Genomic DNA, 19,500 nt, shown 5'->3' with positions numbered 1-19,500 from the left:
ATGACTTTTAAAAAAAAATCTTATGTCCATTCCCAAAGGTGCGGGTTACTTGATGCAATGCAGCAAGAGATTCTGGATGATAAGGTGTGGCATCCCCAGAGTACAATCTGGACAGTTGAACAGATGTTTCCCCTCAATTCTCCAACCTGGGGTGCCTTTTACATTGCTTTGCTGTGACAGCAACCACTCCTGGTCTGTTCACACACAGATTCTAGCATGTAAATTACTCCTGGCTATACTGTCTAAGTGCTATGGCAAACCACTCTTGAATTACACTGCAGAACAACACTAGCAAAGTCCCAGTCCCAGACATTCCCCCAGAAATGTGCATCTTGCACTGCCCAGCCCTCTCCTGGACAACACAAGCTCATGTAAAGTCCATCATTTTATTAATAGAAAATGATATGCATAAATCCTGTTATCTCAAAAGGCATTTCCCAAACACTTCAATCCAAACATGCAAAAAACATGTAATGTGGGGTTCCAACACAGTAGCTTAAACCAATAAAACAAATTTATTAACTACAGAAAGAAAGATTTTAAGTGATTACAAGTAATGAGACATAAAAGTCAGAATTGGTTACAAGAAAACACAACTAATAACTAACTTAACAAACTAAGTGGATTCAAAGCAATAGTCTCTCTCACCACATGCTTCAGCAGTCTTACTGGCTGAATGTTTCTCAGTTAGGATTCCTCCCCCAGGCCAAAGCTTTTTCCCTTGTTCTTCCAGGTGTTGTGGCTGCTGTGGGTAGAAAAAAAGGGTAGAAAAATTTGTGGCATTTGATCCCATTCTTATACCTTTTCCTCTTCTTTAAGAATCATTGCTAACTGGAGTTCAGGGGACAGAAAGTCTGTGGAGACAGGAATTTCCAGCAGTTTCTTTTCCAAGGTGTAAATTTCTTGCTCTGGCTCTTTTTCCTGCCAAAGAATGGCCATTTAACCAGATGATAGTCCATATGATTTTGTTGACACCTGGCTCAGGCATCAGTTTGCTTTTTGTCTCTGAGGAACTGGTGTGTAGCTGCTTCCCCAGATTTAGAATATGTCTTAGTAACATCATACAGTAGAATCATATAACTTTACATACAATATGGTCACCCATATTTTACCAGGACAATAATGATCAGCAAATCATGAGGTTTCAAATTATACCTTACAAGGCATAGTTTGTACAACATTTATCATAGTTTTGAAAAAGGAGTGGACATAGGGATACAGACTGTCACATAAGGCATGGCCAAATAAGGTTAAGAAAGACCTCATGAAACTTCATCTATTTTTAGAATCCACTTTAAAACCAATCTTTTTCAGAGAGTGTATATAACGTGTTTTTCCCACTTCCAGTTTCTGCCCCAAACCAGAAGTACCAAAATACCACAAATAAAAAACTCTTCTCATGGTATGGTAGTTTTGTCTGGACCAGAAGAAAAGTTCCAGACTCCTTGTGAGAAAGCCTTGCTCTCCAGGTCTCAGAAGGTGGTTTAAATAAACTCTGGATGAGCATCCAAGATTTTGGGCATTCATCTGAACCTAGCTCAGCCTCTGAAGCATTTGAAGTTCATCCTGTCCATAGTTACTATAAGAGCTAAGTATTATTACTATATACACAACAGTTTTTATATGAACAAACGGCTTTGCGACACCTTATAGCTAGGGCCCTACCAAATTCACTGTGCATTTTGATCAATTTCATGGTCATAGGATTTTAAAAATTGTAAATTTCATGATTGCAGATATTTAAATCTGAAATTTCATGATGTTGTAACTGTAGGGGTCCTGACCCAAATGCGAGCTGTGCAGGAGTCACAAGGTTATTGTGCGAGGGGGGTTGCGGTACTGCTACCCTTGCTTCTGCACTGCTGCTGGCAGTGGTGCTGCTGGCAGAGCTGGGTGGCCAGAGAATGGTAGTTGCTGGCTGGGAGCCCAGCTCTGAAAGCAGTGCTGCCTCCAGCAGCAGTGCAGAAGTAAGAATAGCATGGTATGGTATTGCCACCTTTACTTCTGCATTGCTGCCTTCAGAGCTGGGCCCTTAGTTAGCAGCCCCCACACTCTGGCTGCCCAGCTCTGAAGGCAGTGCAGATGTGAGCGTGGCAATGCTGCAACATTGCTAAAATAACCTTGTGACCACCTGGAACTTCCTTTTGGGTCTGGATCCTCAATGTGAGAACCACTGGCCTCCCCCATGAAATCTATATAGTATAGGGTAAAAGCACACAAAAGAGCAGAGTTCACAGGGGAAGACCAGATTTCACAGTCTATGCTTCATTTTGCATGGCTGTAAATTTGGTAGGGCCCTACTTATAGCACCTCTTGCATATGTTTTACTCTTGTGGTATACCCAGTGATTAAACAGGAGGGAACTGGTATGCTACTGTAGTGCAGAACTGGGCTATGTGCAGAGTAAGTACTGTATATTTATCAGGGGTCGGCAACCTTTAAGAAGTGCTGTGCCGAGTCTTCATTTATTTATTCCAATTTAAGGTTTCATGTGCCAGTAATACATTTTAACATTTTTAGAAGGTCTCTTTCTATAAGTCTATGATATATAACTCAACTATTGTTGTATGTAAAGTAAATAAGGTTTTTAAAATGTTTAAGAAGCTTCATTTAAAATTAAATTAAAATGCAGAGCCCCCTGGACCGGTGGCCAGGACCCAGGCAGCGTGAGTGCCACTGAAAATCAGCTCACGTGCCGCCTTTGGCACGCGTGCCATAGGTTGCTTACCCCTGGTACAGATAGCAAATTAAGATCTTAAAATGTACGCTTTAAATTAAAGTAAAGTAAAACTATGCACCTGCACTATGGCTAGGGAAAACCTGGCCAAACAGAATCACCAATACAATCATTTAACTATACATATAACTCCAGCTACATGGTAATAAAAGGTCCAGTGGAAATCAACAAGCTTCCAGTTGTCATAAAAAATATAGCCAGGAAATTAAAAATTGAACCCCACATTAAAAGTTTTCTGCATGCCTCCACCCACACATCTGTTCTTTTCTTTAACACCAACACACACACATGCATTTGGAGAGTCTATATTTTGTTCACATATTCTGATTTTTAGCTCTCTTGCATCGTATGTTTATTTCTCAGTATTCTACCTTTAGGGTACAGATCTGGATTTGAGAATAAACATGTTTATACTTTTTTACATCAGTGCATTATCTTCAGTTTTTGGCATTGATTTTTGTGTAGTTCTTGATGGGTACACAACTGGAATACTGAAAACCAGCAGCAAATATTTGTAGTGGAACTGGACAAATGATTTATTGTTAATAACATTCATTACAAATTTAGCTTTTTTCTTGTTTGTGAACAGATCAATTGTAAAAATATCTACTAGCTATTCACAATCATTTGATAAAGTGTTTATGTGAGTAGATTTCAAGCTACGGGCATTTGTTCACTTTGATTATTCACTATCCATAGTGTTTGACTTAACGTAAGTCTTGAGTTTTTGTGTCTGGTTCCTAATTGTACAACAGTAACTTTTTAATCAGAAGAGTAAATATTTTTCCTTCACATGTTAGTGCCCTTGTTCATGTGAAAATATACATATCTGTGTAAAAAACAGCTATTTCCCAAATACCTATATAAACTAAAACTCATTAATGTTGTTCCTTCTTCAATAAATCAGTCATGCACTTTTGGTCTTATATTATGGAAAGCAACACAGAAAGCAAGCATGAATGTAAAATCAGCATGACAGAAAATGCAGAGTGTTCTATCTCTGTACAATTCCCTCACCTTGAATCCCTGCCCTCTAACAAAGTCGGCCAGATTTTGTGATGTTCTCTGCATTAAAAGCAACAAGAGCTTGTATTAAACAATTATATAATTTTTATTTAAGCGTTAGGTAATGCAGACGCTAGAGCCTACTGCAAGCTCCAGCCTGCTAGAGTCTGCTCTGCCCCGTGCAAAGGAGCGTGGCCTTCTGAGACTTAGCTTCAGTTCAAGACACAATGTCTATTGAGCTATTTTAGATCCATAGCATGAGCCCTGCAATCCCGAGTCTGTCTACTCAGGCTCTGAGATTCTCTCAGTGACTAGACACACAGCAAAGTTAGTGACAGAGCCCAGAACTCAGACCCGTTAGTCTCTGGAACACTCAACCACTCCCTTTATATTTGTACAACTGTAAGTTAAACAATTGTAACTGTAATGAATCTAATGTCTCCTTTCTACAAAGAGGTTTGCCTTTGCCTAAATAAACCAAGTCCATTAGTGACAAACGTGAGAGGTCAAGAAGGTGTTGTAACTGTAAGCATGCAAGCTGATAACATCTGTGTTTCACAAATTGTTTTTCAGTTTTGATAAGTGGGTTATTTCTAAATAGCTGTTCCAAAATATTTTCTGCTTTGTATGCTGTACTACTGGGTATTCTGAGGTCATTTAATTTAAAAACAACCTCACTGGAATTCACCCAAAAGCAAATTTGTTCCCGCTTCTCACGAGGAACTTAATAAAACCAAAACCAGGATTTGCAGATAAGTTGCAGTACTGTCCAAAGGATTGATACCTCTCTTCCACCAAGTCATGCAAATAATTGCAAAGCAAGCTTTCAGTTCTTATCAACCTTCTCAACAACTCTTTGAAACAGAGAGATTTATAAACCAGAGATCTGCTTGTTAAAGGGTATTTCTCTAGGGTCGTGCTTAGTGGAATTAGATGCCATTACTTTTAGCTCTTTTATAGTCCCAAACAGTAAAGCATCAGTAATGGCAGAGTGTTTACAAAGCCACAGTGAGCAACTCAGCCCAATTCCCAGGGCAAAGGTGTAGTATGTGTGCTGCTGGTTGAAAGGTGCAGCTCGTCAGCTGCATGGCTGATGTGGAGAGGGAGGGCTTAGACCCACCTCCTTTGCACAGCTCCCTCTTTGGGGTGATTTGCACCCCGAGAGCACAAGGAGGAAGAATTGCACTGGGGTCTCAGGTGAGGAGAGGGAAAAAAAGAGGAAGGCTTTTGCATCTTCCAAGTCCCTTGTGTATGTATCAGGTATAAGTATGGGATGGCCCTTAGACTTCTGAGCAGACAGATCAATGACTAAATTCTTGTTCCATGAGAAAACAGGACTTGGGATATTCTCACCAGTGCTCTAATGCTGTGCCCTAAACAGAATGCAGTAGAGCATTTACTGCTGACACATAGTGACAGTTACATGTACAAACCACAAGTCTGATTCCGCAGCACCTGCGCAGGCAAAACTCCACTGACTTCCGAAAGGGGGCTCAGGATTGGGCCCTCTCACACTTTAAACGTCAGTGATCTTGGGTGAACTCTTGGCCCCACTGAAGTGATGAGAGTTTTGCCATTTACTTCACTGGTGCCCAGATTCCACCCCTTAGCTTGACACATTTTAGGATGGTTACAAAGTCTCATTTCTAGTGCTGGGTTGTCACTGTAAATTTAAAACTGTTTTAGTTTCTCTGTCTATTCAGGTTGCAGAGCAATGATGGGCCAGCTCCTGCTCCCGCTGAGGCTGCTAGGAACTTTGCCATTGACTTCAGTGGGAGCAGGAGTAGGCCTTGTACCTTACAAACACATGGAACAAGAAATAAACACTGCACAAACAGCAGCGACAAATACAAGGCAATAGCTGGATACATTCTGTGACTAGGTGTCCCCACCTCAAAAAAATAAATACCCTGGGCCAAATGTTAACTTCCCTTTGGAGAGGGAGGCAAGGCCCTGGGAACTCTGTAAACATCAGTTCAGAGTTCAGCCTGTAGAGGAGGGCAGGGGATGCAAATCCCAGCCTCAGAGACATACAGAGGAAGGAACCCTTCTGGTCCACAGAAGAGCTTTTGTCCTGGGTGATAGCTCTGCCTGGTCTCCCGTGTCAGCCTGGCTCTTGTGAGAGGAAGGGTGACATTGGGAGGCTGCATGGGAACAGTCCTGGAGAGAGATCCCATGAGAGCTAATGGAATAGTGTAGAAGTTAATGGGAATAGATCGCAATGAGAGTTGCGAGCGCTCCTAAGGTGATAAGCACTTTGCAGGGTTTGCCACAATGTACGTGAAACTGATGCATCTTGATTTCAAGCATGTATATAGTCCGAGTTGCGTACACCAGTCCTAATGTGTGCTCAGTGAAGTTTGTTACAGCTGCATTGGATGCGGTCACAGGCTAACATTTCAACCAGTCAGTGGCATCATTCAGGTTACTTTGAGATGTAAACAAGCTTTCATATTTTACTTCCTCTTCTAACTGCACGAGTCTTCAGTTAGCAGCAGGATTGCTGTGCAATAAGGTAAGGCTTTTTTTCAAGCTCTGACTTCATGTATTAAACCAAAAACTAATGGACGTGCACTGTTGGAATAGGCTACATTAAAATAATGCTTTTCTTGTGTTTTTCATTGTGGGCATTCTCTTGGCAAAGCAGGAAAATTACAACAAGATGCGTTTGTTGCAGCACTTTGTTTTACTAACTTTATATTGTAAAAAAAATTTTGCAGTGAGTGTTTTCTCAAGATAGCCTTTGCATCTAGATAAAGCTACAGACAGAGATGGCAGAAGCACAGGCAAAAGCAGTATGGTGATTTGATGTTTGCCCGCCAAATTTTTGCAAACATGGAAGAGCTAAAGTAGTAGTTGTAATAAATCACTGGTGCCTGAGAGAGTGAAATTTTATGCTCTTGCAATTAATAGTACCTTAATTACTATCAAATGTTGTTACAAGAGGTCATTTTGTTCTGTGGTGTAATTTCGGAGTCAAAATCAGCACAAATCTTTTATTTTTAAATTGTATTTGATGGTAACGGAAATTCCAGCAGGCCGCTATTTCATCTAGCAAAGGATTTTTATTAGACTGAAAAGATTCCTTGTCCCAGCTGTTGTTTATATATAATCTATGAGGCTTTGTAACTGAATTGTGAGAGCATAATGATAGTGTTCCTTTGAGCTGGGTGGTGGAAAACACATTGTGACAAAAGTCTGAAGGGTGGGGCTTAATGTTCTCAGAGACTATCAGGTAATTGCCATTGATACGAAAACTGCAGCATGGATTAGGTTTGCAATTATTAAACTAGATTAGACATAGCTTGATCTCTGATGGATGCATTTAAATCATGCTTTCTAAAGCTTGTTTATTTAAGACTCCTCAATACCGTGGCAATCGCTCCAACAGGTGGCTAGACATTGGAGGGAATTTAATAGTGCAATCCCTTGTCCGGTGGCTGGTGACCAAGTTTGTGCATCCTGAAAGTAACTACAGACAAAACTCAGCAACACAGCTGGGTTCCAAAGCTAGGTAAATGAAAAGGGAATTCCTTTTCCAATGAGTCAGTTAGCATGCAAAGCCAGTTTTGCCACAGACTCGAGTGGGAAACACCTTTAGCTTTTGCATGAGATTTTAGCATATGAAATAAGGATGTTGGGGTTTTCTTTTTAAAAGGCATAAAGCAGTGCCTCTCAACCTGCGGTCCAATCAGCACATAGCTGTGGCCCATGTAGGATGACCAGATGTCCTGATTTTATAGGTACAGTCCCAATTTTGGGTCTTTTTCTTATATAGGCTCCTATTACCCTCTACCCCCTGTCCTGATTTTTCATACTTGCTGTCTGGTCACCCTAGGCTCCTGTGAAATCCTCAGGGCCATACTTTTCCCTATCAGCATGAGTGACCCGTGGAATAATGGAGATACAGGATTGATGAGGTAATATCTTTTATTAGACCGAGTTCTGTTGATGAAAGAGACAAGTTTTCGAACTACACAAAGCTCTTCTCCAGGTCCGGGAAAGGTATTCCTTGTGTCACAGCAAAATGCCAAGTGAATCAGATTGTTTAGCATAAGTAGTCTGCACATATTGTAAGAGACCAAACAAGGTAGGAGTAGTCCATTAATCTAACTGACTCCAAGACTGATCTTGATAAGTTTATTGAGGGGGTTGCTATGATGACACTGTCTACAATGGTATGTAACTGGTCTGTGAAAGCTAGTAGCAAATATCCTCCAACATCCGGTGATGGGACACTAGATGGGGAGGACTGTGATGCTCTGTTCCTTGAGGAAACACCATGTACCTTCATGTTCATCCTTATAATATGATTATGAGGTATCCAATGAAAAGTTTGTCATGTCGGGTGTCTTCGGAAGGCTCATGATGCACTGAGCATTGTTGTTATAGGTTGTAATTTCATATATAGAGTTATGAGGCTGAAAATGTGTCCTCATGGCTTAAAACAAGACCAGGAAAAAACTCTCCAGGAGCACAGGCCCAGGCAAAACTCTCCAAGAGCAGAGGGGCAGTTAACACCTCATCAGGGCATGTATGAGACAAACCCAGCCCAGCCTCACAGGGACAAAGGACACTGGCCTAGGCAGCAACAAAGGATCTGTTGGACTCTCAAGTGAGTCACCCCCCTTTCTCTTGGTCAGTTTGGGACTACAATGAGGTAATGCTCACCTGACTCTAAAGGGGGGGCAAAGCCAAGAGGGAGGAAAGGACATGATAAAAGGGAGAGACATTTGCCACGCTCTCTCTCTCTTCTACCTCCATCTACATTACCGCCACCAAGTGACAGAAGCGCTGATCAAAGGGGCAAGCCTGGCTGAAAGGCAACCAGCCAACCTGTGGTGAGAAGCATCTAAGTTTGTAAGGGCACTGAAAGTGTTAAGATCAGCTTAGAATGCATTTTGCTTTCATTTCATTGACCAAACCTGACTTGTTGTGCTTTTATTTATAATCACTTAAAATCTATCTTTTGTAGTCAATACATTTGTTTGTTTATTCTACCTGAAGCAGTGTGTTTGGTTTGAAGTGTGTCAGAGACTCCCCTTGGGATAATAAGTCTGGTAAATATCAATTTCTTTGTTAAATTGATGAACTCATATAAGTTTGCAGCACCCAGTGGGCATAACTGGGCACTGCAAGACGGAGGTTCCTAGGGTTGTGTCTGGGACTGGATATATTGGCTAGTGTCATTTGGTTGCACAATCCAAGCAGCTTACATGCTAGAGGCTGTGCGTGAACAGCCCAGGAGTGGAGATTCCTAAAGCAGAGCAGGGTAAGGCTGGCTCGGCTCCCAGAGTCGAGGATTGGAGTGACCTAGCAGATCACTGGTCTAGAGTTATCTGGAACCAGGGGAACATCACAAGGGCTCTGAGTTATTATAGACAATTCTTTCCCAGGTGACTGGCTGGTGGATCTAGCTGAAATGCTCAGGGTCCAACTGATCACCATATTCAGGGCTGGGAAGGAATTTTTCTCCCGAATCAGATTGGCAGAGACCCTGGGGAGGTAGGGGTCACCTTTTACTGCAACACGGGGCATGGGACGCTTGCAGGTTTAAACTAGCGTAGATGGTGGATTCTCTGTAAGTTGAAGTCTTTAAATCATGATTTGAGGACTTCAGTAACTCAGTCAGAGGTTACAGGTCTATTATAGGAGTGGGTGGGTGAGTTCTGTGGCCTGCAACATGCAGGAGGCCAGACTAGATGATGGTGATCATAGAATCATAGAAGATTTGGGTTGGAAGAGACCTCAGGAGGTCATCTAGTCCAACCCCCTGCTCAAAGCAGGACCAACCCCAACTAAATCAATCCAGCCAGGGCTTTGTCAAGCTGGGCCTTAAAAACCTCTAAGAATGAAGATTCCACCACCTCCCTAGGTAACCCATTCCAGTGCTTCACCACCCTGCTAGTGAAATAGTGTTTCTTAATATCCAACCTAGACCTTCCCCACTACAACTTGAGACCATTGCTTCTTGTTCTGTCATCTGCCACCACTGAGACCAGCCGAGCTCCATCCTCTTGGGAACTCCCATTCAGATAGTTGAAGACTTCTATCAAATCCCTCTTCACTCTTCTCTTCTGCAGACTAAATAACCCCAGTTCCCTCAGCCTTCCCTCAGATGCCCTAGCCCCCGAATCATTTTCGTTGCCTTCAGCTGGACTCTTTCCAATTTGTTCACATCCCTTCTGTAGTGGGGGGCTCAAAACTTGATGCAATACTCCAATTGTGGCCTCACCAGTGCTGAAAAGAGGGGAATAATCACTTCCCTCGATCTGCTGGCAATGCTCCTACTAATGCAGCCCAATATGCCATCAGCCTTCTTGGCAACAAGGCCACAGTGTTGATTCATATCCAGCTTCTCATCCACTGTAATCTCCAGGTTCTTTTCTTCAGAACTGCTACACAGGCAGTCAGTCTCCAGCCTGTACCAGTGCATAGAATTCTTCCGTCCTAAGTGCAGGACTCTGCACTTGTCCTTGTTGAACCTCATCAGATTTCTTTTGGCCCAATCCTCCAATTTGACTATATCAGTCTGGACCCTATCCCTACCCTCCAGCTTATCTACCTCTCCCTTCAGCTTTATGTGATCTGCAAACTTGCTGAGGGTGCAATCCATCCCATCATCCAGACTGTTAATGAAGATGTTGAACAAAACTGCCCCCAGGATGGACCCCTGGGGCACTCTGCTTGATACTGGCTGCCAACTAGACATTGAGCCATTGATCACTAGCTGTTGAACCTGACAATCTAGATAGCTTTCTATCCACCTTATAGTTCATTCATCCAATCCATTCTTCTTTAATTTGCTGGCAAGAATACTGTGGGAGACAGTATCAAAAGCTTTGCTAAAGTCAAGGTATATCATGTCCACCACTTTCCCCATATCCACAGAGCCAGTTATCTCATCATAGAAAGCAATCAGGTTGGTCAGGCATGACTTGCCCTTGGTGAATCCATGTTAACTGTTTCTGATCACCTTCCTCTCCTCCAAGTGCTTCAAAATGGATTCCTTGAGAACCATGTTCCTTCTTCTTTTTTTAAAGATGGGCACTATATTTGCCTTTTTCCAGTCATGTGGGACCTCCCCCTATTGCCAAGAGTTTTCAAAGGTAATGGCCAGTGGCTTTGCAATCACATCAGCCAACTCCCTCAGCACCCTCAGATGCATCACATCCACCCCATGGACTTGTGTATGTTCAGCTTTTCTAAATAGTCCTTAACCTGTTCCTTCACCACTGAGGGATGCTCACCTCCTCTCCATACTGTGGGTCCTTTCTGACATTAAAGTCTATGAGTTATTAGTCTCTCTAATTTCCTGGGACTAACACAGCTACACAACTACACTGCATAAGGGAATAATGGAATACATTAGTGGACATTTGATTCATATTGACACTTGTGGCCGGGGTCCTAGTAGGCAGCCAGCTGTGATCACTCAGTTAGGGTGAACTGCCAAGAATGGGGCAGACAATCCCCCAAAAGCTGGTGGATATTCCAATACTTAGATTTACCAAGCCAGCCTAAAACAGCTTCTTTATTACCTCACTGGTTATTCAGAAGTTCAAACAACACCGTTCCCTTAAAGTGATCCAGCCTCAGGCCTCCATCCAACCCCCAAATATGATGAACATTTCTGTAAATCTTATATCATCATAAAAAGAAAAGGTTCTACCAATCCCAAAGGATCAGACATATTATTGAATGTTTCAGATCTTACCCAAATACACGCTACAGCCAATTCTTATTAGCTAAACTAAAATTTATAGAGAGTATGATTAAAAGATCAATATACATACAGACATAAGTTCAATTCATTAAGGTTCAGATTCAGATGGTGAGCTCTGTAGTTGCAAAGAGTTCTTTCAGAAATAGTTCATAGGTTATAGTCCAATGTCCAAATCTCATATTCAGGATGTACCAGCATAACTGGGACCTCAGTCTTGTAACTTAAACTTTCCCTGATGAAGTTTAAGCAGATCTGAGATGACAGAATCAGGACCCAAGAATCATTTTATACAGTGTTCTAGCATCCACTTGACCACACAGTCCTGGTTAAACAATAGGCTTTTGATATAGCCTTTTGCTTTCTAAACACCACCAGTAATTCATTACATAAATTAACATAGGACAAATTTATCCATTAGGTAGACAATTACAAACTTCAAAGAGACATATAGACAATGACAACATTTTGCCCAAGATTCATCCAGATGTTAATATTCCCTTTTGATCTCTGAATCAATAGTTATAGTGACAGGCAGGAACTGTCTGTTTATGGGTAATATTTAAGATACACACAATTAGTATTACTTCTAACAATATAGGTTTGCATTTCAAGCCTATTTAGCATGAATGACCCTAATTATTATTTGCATACCTTTCTAACATGACTTTAAAGGTGAGCTTTGGGTCATTCGGCCTGCAAGCTGTTTAACCCTTTCTAGCCATGCATCACAACACTGCAAGACATTTATCACAGCTAAGAAGCTGCAAGCAGCAGCCAGAGAAAGCCTCTCTTTGGTTCAACTGTAGAGCTTTTCACTGCTGACTGTGAGGGTTTCCGTTTTCACTGTAACTCCAGCAACGTGCAAGATACAGGAACACTCAGAGAGGAGCAATTCTAGAGGGAGCATTTTGCAACATAGTTAAAGCAGTTATAGCGTCTGGTCACCACTTGCTGGGCACAACAAAAAAACAGTAGGGCCAAGGAATAACAGTCCTACACTTGTTGGTCTCAGCTTGAGCATTCCTTTCTTGATATTGCCATGGAAATAATATTTTGCAGACTTCCACCTACCAGTAACAGTGTGCACAAGTACAGACCATTTCTTTCCTTGTTACTACAGTCTTACAAATGCAAATCAATTAAGCAAACGTCAATATTGTATTTATTCATTATTGGTTTTATTGAAATGGCACGTTCTGAAAAAAATGATCTAGTAGGAATTTGTTTTAGCAGAGGCTTTCACTGTCCATTCGTGACTTCCAAACTACTGTGATATGTCTTCACTATATGGGAAAAAAGATAATTGAATGGAATATGTTAGCTTGCCATCGGTGCTATGCAACATGCTGTTGATGCCCTTGCTTTGTCAGTAGCTTTGCAGTAAGGGTCCAGTCCTGCCAGGTATTGAGCAGGATTCTTCTGTATTTTAGCTTAGAAGATAGTTTTATCATGTTTTAAATAAAGTGATTAATTATTGGCAAGCCTAGTGAATTGGTGTGTGAGAATGCTTTATACTTGAGCATTGTTATTGAATAAATGTTACCCATAATTTTGCACTGCCAATCATTTCACACTCCTTAGTCCATATTTCATCATACAGACCCTGACCCAGAGCCCACTGAAATCAATAAAGAGCCTTTTACAGGCCCATTGTTCAATTGCTAATTTAATACAGATGTTTAATTTTTATTTTTTGTCAACCACATTTTAAGGGTATTTTTGTAACCTTGTGGCTGTGCCCACAATGATTCTGAACAGCTATCTTTGTTTAATTTCCCTAAATCAGGACTTTCCCCTAACATCAAGAAGTTAGGGGATTTTTCTTTGAAATTATTCTGCTGTCAATTGTCTAAAATCAGAACACAAGCTTTTCAATCTGAGATAATCCCAGAAGACATCAAGACACACAAAACCAATAAAACATAATTTAAAAATAATCATACCATATCTATCTAGGTGTTTATACCTTATTTTCTCTTAGCAGGGTTAGAAATCTCTAAAGGAAAGGCAAAAAGAAATGAAATATTGTCTAAATCTGACACCTTGTGGCCAATTAAAGAACAGATTATAGGATGAGATGAAAACTATGGCACAAAAATTCCGTTATTCTCTATCCATCAGCAATGCTAGACCTGCATCATTCTGCACCTATATCTTTTCTCTGAGAAAACATGATTCTACACAGACAAGAAGGAACTCAAACAGTGAGAAAACCTTTGAGGGATAGGTATTTCCTTATGCCTGGAATGCTTGTAAGAAGGTATAATTTTGCTATTAGAAAATGAAGTCTGCATTTCTGGAAATCACTTGTGTGCAGACAATGGTTTACTGAAGCAAGGATGATAATAAGTTATCTCAAATGCTTATTTAATACATGGGTTCTTTTTAAGACCTGCAGTAGGAGTGGTCTCACTGGTGAGCCAGGAGGCTGGGCTTGATTACATCAATAGTGCTTAGGAACGCTAATTCCTTAGTTATTACATAAAATCTGATGAAGGCTAACTGCATCTAGGGGCATCTGCATGCAAAGGGACTGAAACAGAAATATCCCATTTTGATTTAATTTCAGGTCAACGGAATTGAAATTCATGTAAGAACAGAAGTCCCTGGGCCAGATTGCTAAAGGTATTTATATGCCTAAAGATACAGAGCGGGTTAGTGGTGTTTTCAAAAAAGGCCTAACTCCCACTGATCTCAGTCAGCCATTTCAGAGGGCTGTTTCCTGGGTGGGGTGTAGGTGGGTGGCTGTCAGTGCTATATGACATTGCTAGTCCATTGCTAGGCTACTCTTTAAGATTGAGACAAAAGAAAAGCCATAGGAATAGAAACATGTTTCAAACGAACGGCAAAAAAGAGTGAGCAAAAACTGCTGCTCCCAGGGCCTCCTGGCATAGAAAATGGGTGGTCATAGGCACTGTTGGCATAGCAGGCAAATGATTACACCAGTGGTGAATTTGGACCATAGCCTGTAATAGACCATATGCTTCTTAGTCATGTATGAGTAACATGCTACAAGTTACCAGACCAGCATTTACTTACAGAGACACTTCTGCTGGCAGATGCCTCCTGTAGGTGGTACTTTGCAGAAAATGAATCATTTGCAGTGAATCAGTATCCCCAATGCTATATCCTCACAGTAAAACTCCCTGCAGGGAGTTAAGGTGGAGAAAATTTCCTCACAGAATCCCCCACCATCATTCCATTGGGATGCCCACCTCTATACCTAGAAGATCCTATGGATTCTAGTGGATCATAGCGGAATGGGAATCAGCAGAAGGCCTGCAACTGCCATGCAGAAAGTCTGTGCTTTCATACTGGCTCTGTGCCTCTGGTGCTCCTCATTCCCTGGCAAAAGGGAGACAATAAAATCCTGCTGCCAGAGACTCCCCTGCATGGAGCCATGGAACGAATGAAGAAAAGCAGCTGGGAATCTCATCCCTTTCTTCAGCCGTCATGTGACATTTACATGGAAACAGGAAGCCAGTCTTCATTTTTATCCTTACATTGGATGAGCTGGTAAATCAAGCTCACCCAGGATTTTGAGTACAGGAATATCCCCAAACCACACTTTTCTTGCCTGTATTACCCCCTCTGAGGAGAAATCCCAGTCTGGTTTAAAGAAGGAAAAGTACACCTAATTTAACAGTTTAATTGGAAGTTCCTCACCCCACCCTGATCAGTCTGCAGTTTGATTCAAAGGAGAGTCTGAAAAAGGAAAATATCACCTCAAAATTAAACTGCTCAGTTAAAAATCATGACCCAGGTTTGTGTAGAAATCGTGGGGAGACCCAGGATGACCACATTCTCAGTGTGTTTGGTGAGTAGTAACAAAGTAAATTCCATTTGTCTAGCCCAGACTGTAGGTTATCCTGGGCTATCAGAAACAGGCATTTTTTCTAGGCTGGGTGGAAATCAATCCCTTCTTCATTGATGGCTACAGCTTTGTCAGGGTCCCATGGACCTGGCTCACTTTGAGAAGAATGATTAAGTGGTTAGGGTGCTAGACTAATACTTGTAGTGCTTAATTTGTGCCAGGGCTAAGCCCCAGCACCTCTTGGCTCGGCAGTTCATAGCCCCGGCACCTCTGGGCCTGGCTGTTCATAGCCCCAGCACCTCTGGGCCTGGCTGTTTATAGCCCCGGCACTTCTAGTCTCGGTAGTTCATAGCCCTGGCACTTCTGGTCTCGGTAATTCATAGCCCCGGCATCTCTGGGCTCGACAGTTCATAGCCCTGGCACCTCTGGGCCTGGCTGTTCATAGCCCCGGCACCACTAGGCCTGGCTGTTCATAGCCCCAGCACTTCTGGTCTCGGTAATTCATAGCCCCAGCACTTCTGGTCTCGGTAATTCATAGCCCCGGCACTTCTGGTCTCGGTAATTCATAGCCCCGGCATCTCTGTGCTCAACAGTTCATAGCTCTGGCACCTCTGGGCTTGCCACATCAATTATGAAAGTAAAAAAAATTTCTTGAGCTCCGGCACATCTTTCATTACAAATTAAGCACTGGATACCTGGGACACGCAATTTCAATTCTTTGATCTGCAACAGACTTCCTGTGTGACCCCGGCTAAGTTGTTTAGTCTTACTGTGCCTCACTTCCCTAACTGTAAAGTGGGGGTAATAGCACTGCCTTAGCTCACCAGGGCATCGTGAGGATAACTATGTTATTGACTGTAAGGTGCTCAGATGCTATGGTAATTGGGACTAGGTAAATACCTTAGATAGAGGGAAACAGTCTTTGAGGTTTCATAAGTCCCAAAGTATCTTACTGCTTGTGAAAAAGCATTGAAGAGTGAGAAAAAGATTTATAGAGGACATGTTCTAGGCTCTACATTGTACTAAATGTACTAATGTAACTAAGATATGTAATACATGTGATGCAAATATTAATATTGATCAATCTTGCATTGTCTTTGCCTTTACAGCAATTGTTTCGGGAGGTACCATGGCTTAGTGGCTAGAGCCCTAGACTGAGACTCAGGAGCTCTGGGTTCCATTCCAGACTCTGCCACTGGCCGGCTAGGAGACCTTAGGAAAGTCACTTTTACCACCCTGAGCCTCAGTTTCCCAATGTGCAAAATGGAGATCATGATCTACTGATGAAAATTGCTATATAAGGGCTAGATGTTATGATTATCTCTTTATTCTTTACAGAAATCTTCCATCCAGTCCCAAATGATTGCTCAGACACACTCAAGATGCAGAGCAACGGATCTTCAGAAAACTGTGCTGATCCTAATATAACATTTAAAAACTCTCTATATGCAACCACTTACACCATAATATTCATTCCTGGTCTTCTGGCAAACAGTGCTGCATTATGGGTTTTATGTCGCTTCATCAGCAAGAAAAACAAAGCTGTCATTTTTATGATTAATTTGGCTGTAGCCGATCTTGCTCATGTTCTGTCGTTACCGCTACGAATATATTATTATATAAACCACACATGGCCTTTTGGGAGATTCCTCTGCTTGTTATGTTTCTACCTGAAGTATCTCAACATGTATGCAAGTATTTGTTTCCTTACCTGCATAAGTATTCAAAGGTACTACTTCCTCCTCCATCCATTCAAAGCCAAAGACTGGAAGCGCAGGTATGACACCACCATTAGTGCTGTAGTATGGATTGTGGTTGGGGCTGCTTGCTCACCATTTCCAGTTATGAGAAACTCTGATTTAACCAACAATTCAAATTTCTGCTTTGCAGATCTTGGAGTCAGGAAAATTGACAGTAAGACAGCTTCTGTGATTATGGTCACGACAGCTGAGCTTTTAGGATTTGTGGGCCCTCTAATTATTATTGTATACTGTACCTGGAAAACAAAAGAGTCGCTTCAGAATTACGAAATGCCTTTGCAAAATACCAGTGAAAAAAGGAGAGCTTTACACATGGTTTCTATGTGTGCAGCTGTGTTCTTTGTGTGTTTCACACCATATCACATAAACTTCTTCTTCTACATGATGGTGAAAGAGAATGTTATTACACACTGCGCCATACGCAAAAGCACTCTTTACCTTCAGCCCTTTTGCTTAAGCCTCGCAAGTCTGGACTGTTGTTTGGATCCAATCCTGTACTTCTTTACAACAACAGAATTTCAGGATCAGTTATCAAGACACAGCAGCGCAATCATCAGGAGTCGCCTGATGAGCAAGGAGAGTGCCTCGTCGATTAAGGAATAAAAACCATGAGCATTTTTTTAACCTTATTACATCTGAAATCTTGGACTGCTGTATAACTCTGTAGTCAAACAGGTAGAATAGAAACACTTGCAGTTTTATTTGATGGGGTTTGTGATGCTAAAAGTCTTTTGAAATATAGAAAACAATGTTCATTTAAAATCAGCAGTCAAATGTTATGGGTGTTTGAGACTGGAGAACCCTTGACCGGAGTGAATTGGTGGAGTGCCTCACCTGGTCTACCTGAACTAGAAAATGCTGTAGGGAGCAGTGCTGCCTTTGCGGGGAGATGGCTTGAATGGCCTAGTAGCTCTTTCCTAACTTGTGTGGTTGTATGATCAAGCCAAAGACATTCCAAACACTGAGGCCCAATGTGACCTCCTCTCAGCAACTGCTCTTCTGCAACAGAAATACAGTGCAACATGGGAAATAATTAACAAACAAAACCAAGCACAGAGACACAAAGTGGAGCCACCTCAGGGTTTGCAGCTTGATTCAATATGGTGACCACATTTCCAAAGGTACACAGTTGCCCTATCTACACTGTGGTGTCTCTAGTGAATCAAAATCCTGTACTGCTAGGGCCTGCTGTTGGCACTAAGCTTATTGTGTTATTCACAACACATTTCCCATTTTCTTTCCATCTTTTCTTGTTCTCTCCGTCCATTTCTTTATATTCTTTTCTTCTTCCATCTCAAATTCTTTCTCCTTAGTCACACATAGGTGTCTGGGTATCCTCCTCCCGCCCCCGCCTGCCCTCAGCAGCCTGTGCTACAACAGAGGTCAGGACTGGCGACTAAGTTCTTCAGCTGACCTCCACAAACAGTGCGGCCTGTACATCAAAGAGTGGGCTCTTCACGGGCTGCCAGCTCCCTTCCACTCAGCTGCTCACAGTCGAAGTGTGCTGTATGGTGCAGGACCTTCACATCAGGACTGCAGGCCCCATCGTTCCTTGGGACACAGGGCCTCTTCCGTTAAGTGCTTTGCAGTTCATCCATGCAGTAAAAGGATTGATTTAGTAAATTCAACTAAGAAATAAATTAGCAGAAAGAGTGATCTACCCACAATCATTCCACTGGTTGGGGCGGGGGGGAAGAGAGGCCTAATTAATTGAGTAAATTATTAATAATTCCCTCAGCGCTAATGGCGACCTCAATTTGTGTACCCCCATAAATACATTAGCTATTAAAACATTCAAGCAAACTGCAAATTATTATTTCACAGAATGCAGAAATTAGCACACTAAAAATGGGTCAAATTCATCCTAGAATAACTCCACTGATTTCAATGGCCTTATACCTGGGATTGATTTGGTTGGATGTATATGTACTGATTTATCCACTTTGAATGAATTCTTAGACAAAAATGGTCATTAAGTAGCAGCAACAGCATCTACATCTTGCAAAAGTAAGCCTTACATGTAGCTATTAACCACAAACAAAAGTAGCTGAAACACTTAAGTGTAACTGCGTGAATTTCATTTGATTACTTTTTGGCCCATGCAAAAAAGCCTTTCCATTTAGTGTCTAAGGGAGTCAGGGTGGGGAATATTGTTTGGGTTTAAATAATGATTACACTGGGTATTATCTTTAATGACAGATGATTACATTATATTGACAATAAGCTAGGTAGCTCACCTACCATTTTTTAAAGATAAATGTTATAGTTTATATACGTGCAGCTGTTTTTAAAGGGATATTTCAGGGTTCACACACGTAACAAGGAAATATATTTTAATTAAAGGAATTATTCCTAGCTTCTTAGTGGCAAAGTTCAATAAGAAACCAGTACAATGCCCACTGAAATCAATGGAAAGACTCCCATTGCCTTAACTAGACACTGTATTTTGCCAAAGACA

General features: G+C 41.7%; 1 protein-coding gene across 3 annotated transcripts; it reads left to right on the top strand.

Moving 5' to 3' along the window:
- Window positions 1-6,184: 6,184 nt before the first annotated feature.
- LOC116834705 (putative P2Y purinoceptor 10) lies at window positions 6,185-18,519 on the top strand. Of its 3 annotated transcripts, XM_032796989.2 has the most exons (3): window positions 6,185-6,257; window positions 14,038-14,122; window positions 16,621-18,519. In XM_032796989.2, the coding sequence occupies exon 3, from the start codon at window positions 16,665-16,667 to the stop codon at window positions 17,643-17,645; it is 981 nt and encodes a 326-aa protein (XP_032652880.1). In that variant the 5' UTR covers window positions 6,185-6,257; window positions 14,038-14,122; window positions 16,621-16,664; the 3' UTR covers window positions 17,646-18,519. The 3 variants fall into 3 exon arrangements, with proteins under 3 accessions (XP_032652880.1, XP_032652882.1, XP_032652883.1); XM_032796991.2 differs by lacking the exon at window positions 14,038-14,122 and having other exon boundaries at window positions 6,217-6,257; XM_032796992.2 differs by lacking the exons at window positions 6,185-6,257; window positions 14,038-14,122 and adding an exon at window positions 7,587-7,662.
- The last annotated feature ends 981 nt before the right edge of the window (window positions 18,520-19,500 follow it).

This window comes from Chelonoidis abingdonii, chromosome 8, assembly GCF_003597395.2.
Source record: "Chelonoidis abingdonii isolate Lonesome George chromosome 8, CheloAbing_2.0, whole genome shotgun sequence".
Lineage (NCBI taxonomy): Eukaryota > Metazoa > Chordata > Testudines > Testudinidae > Chelonoidis > Chelonoidis abingdonii.
The sequence above is the reverse complement of the archived record's forward strand: the minus strand, read 5'-3'. Positions and strand labels throughout refer to the sequence as shown.

What these genes read in the sequence shown, in the direction of transcription:
- LOC116834705 (XM_032796989.2), top strand. Translation starts at nt 16,665, where the DNA reads ATGCAGAGCAACGGATCTTCAGAAAACTGTGCTGATCCTAATATAACA.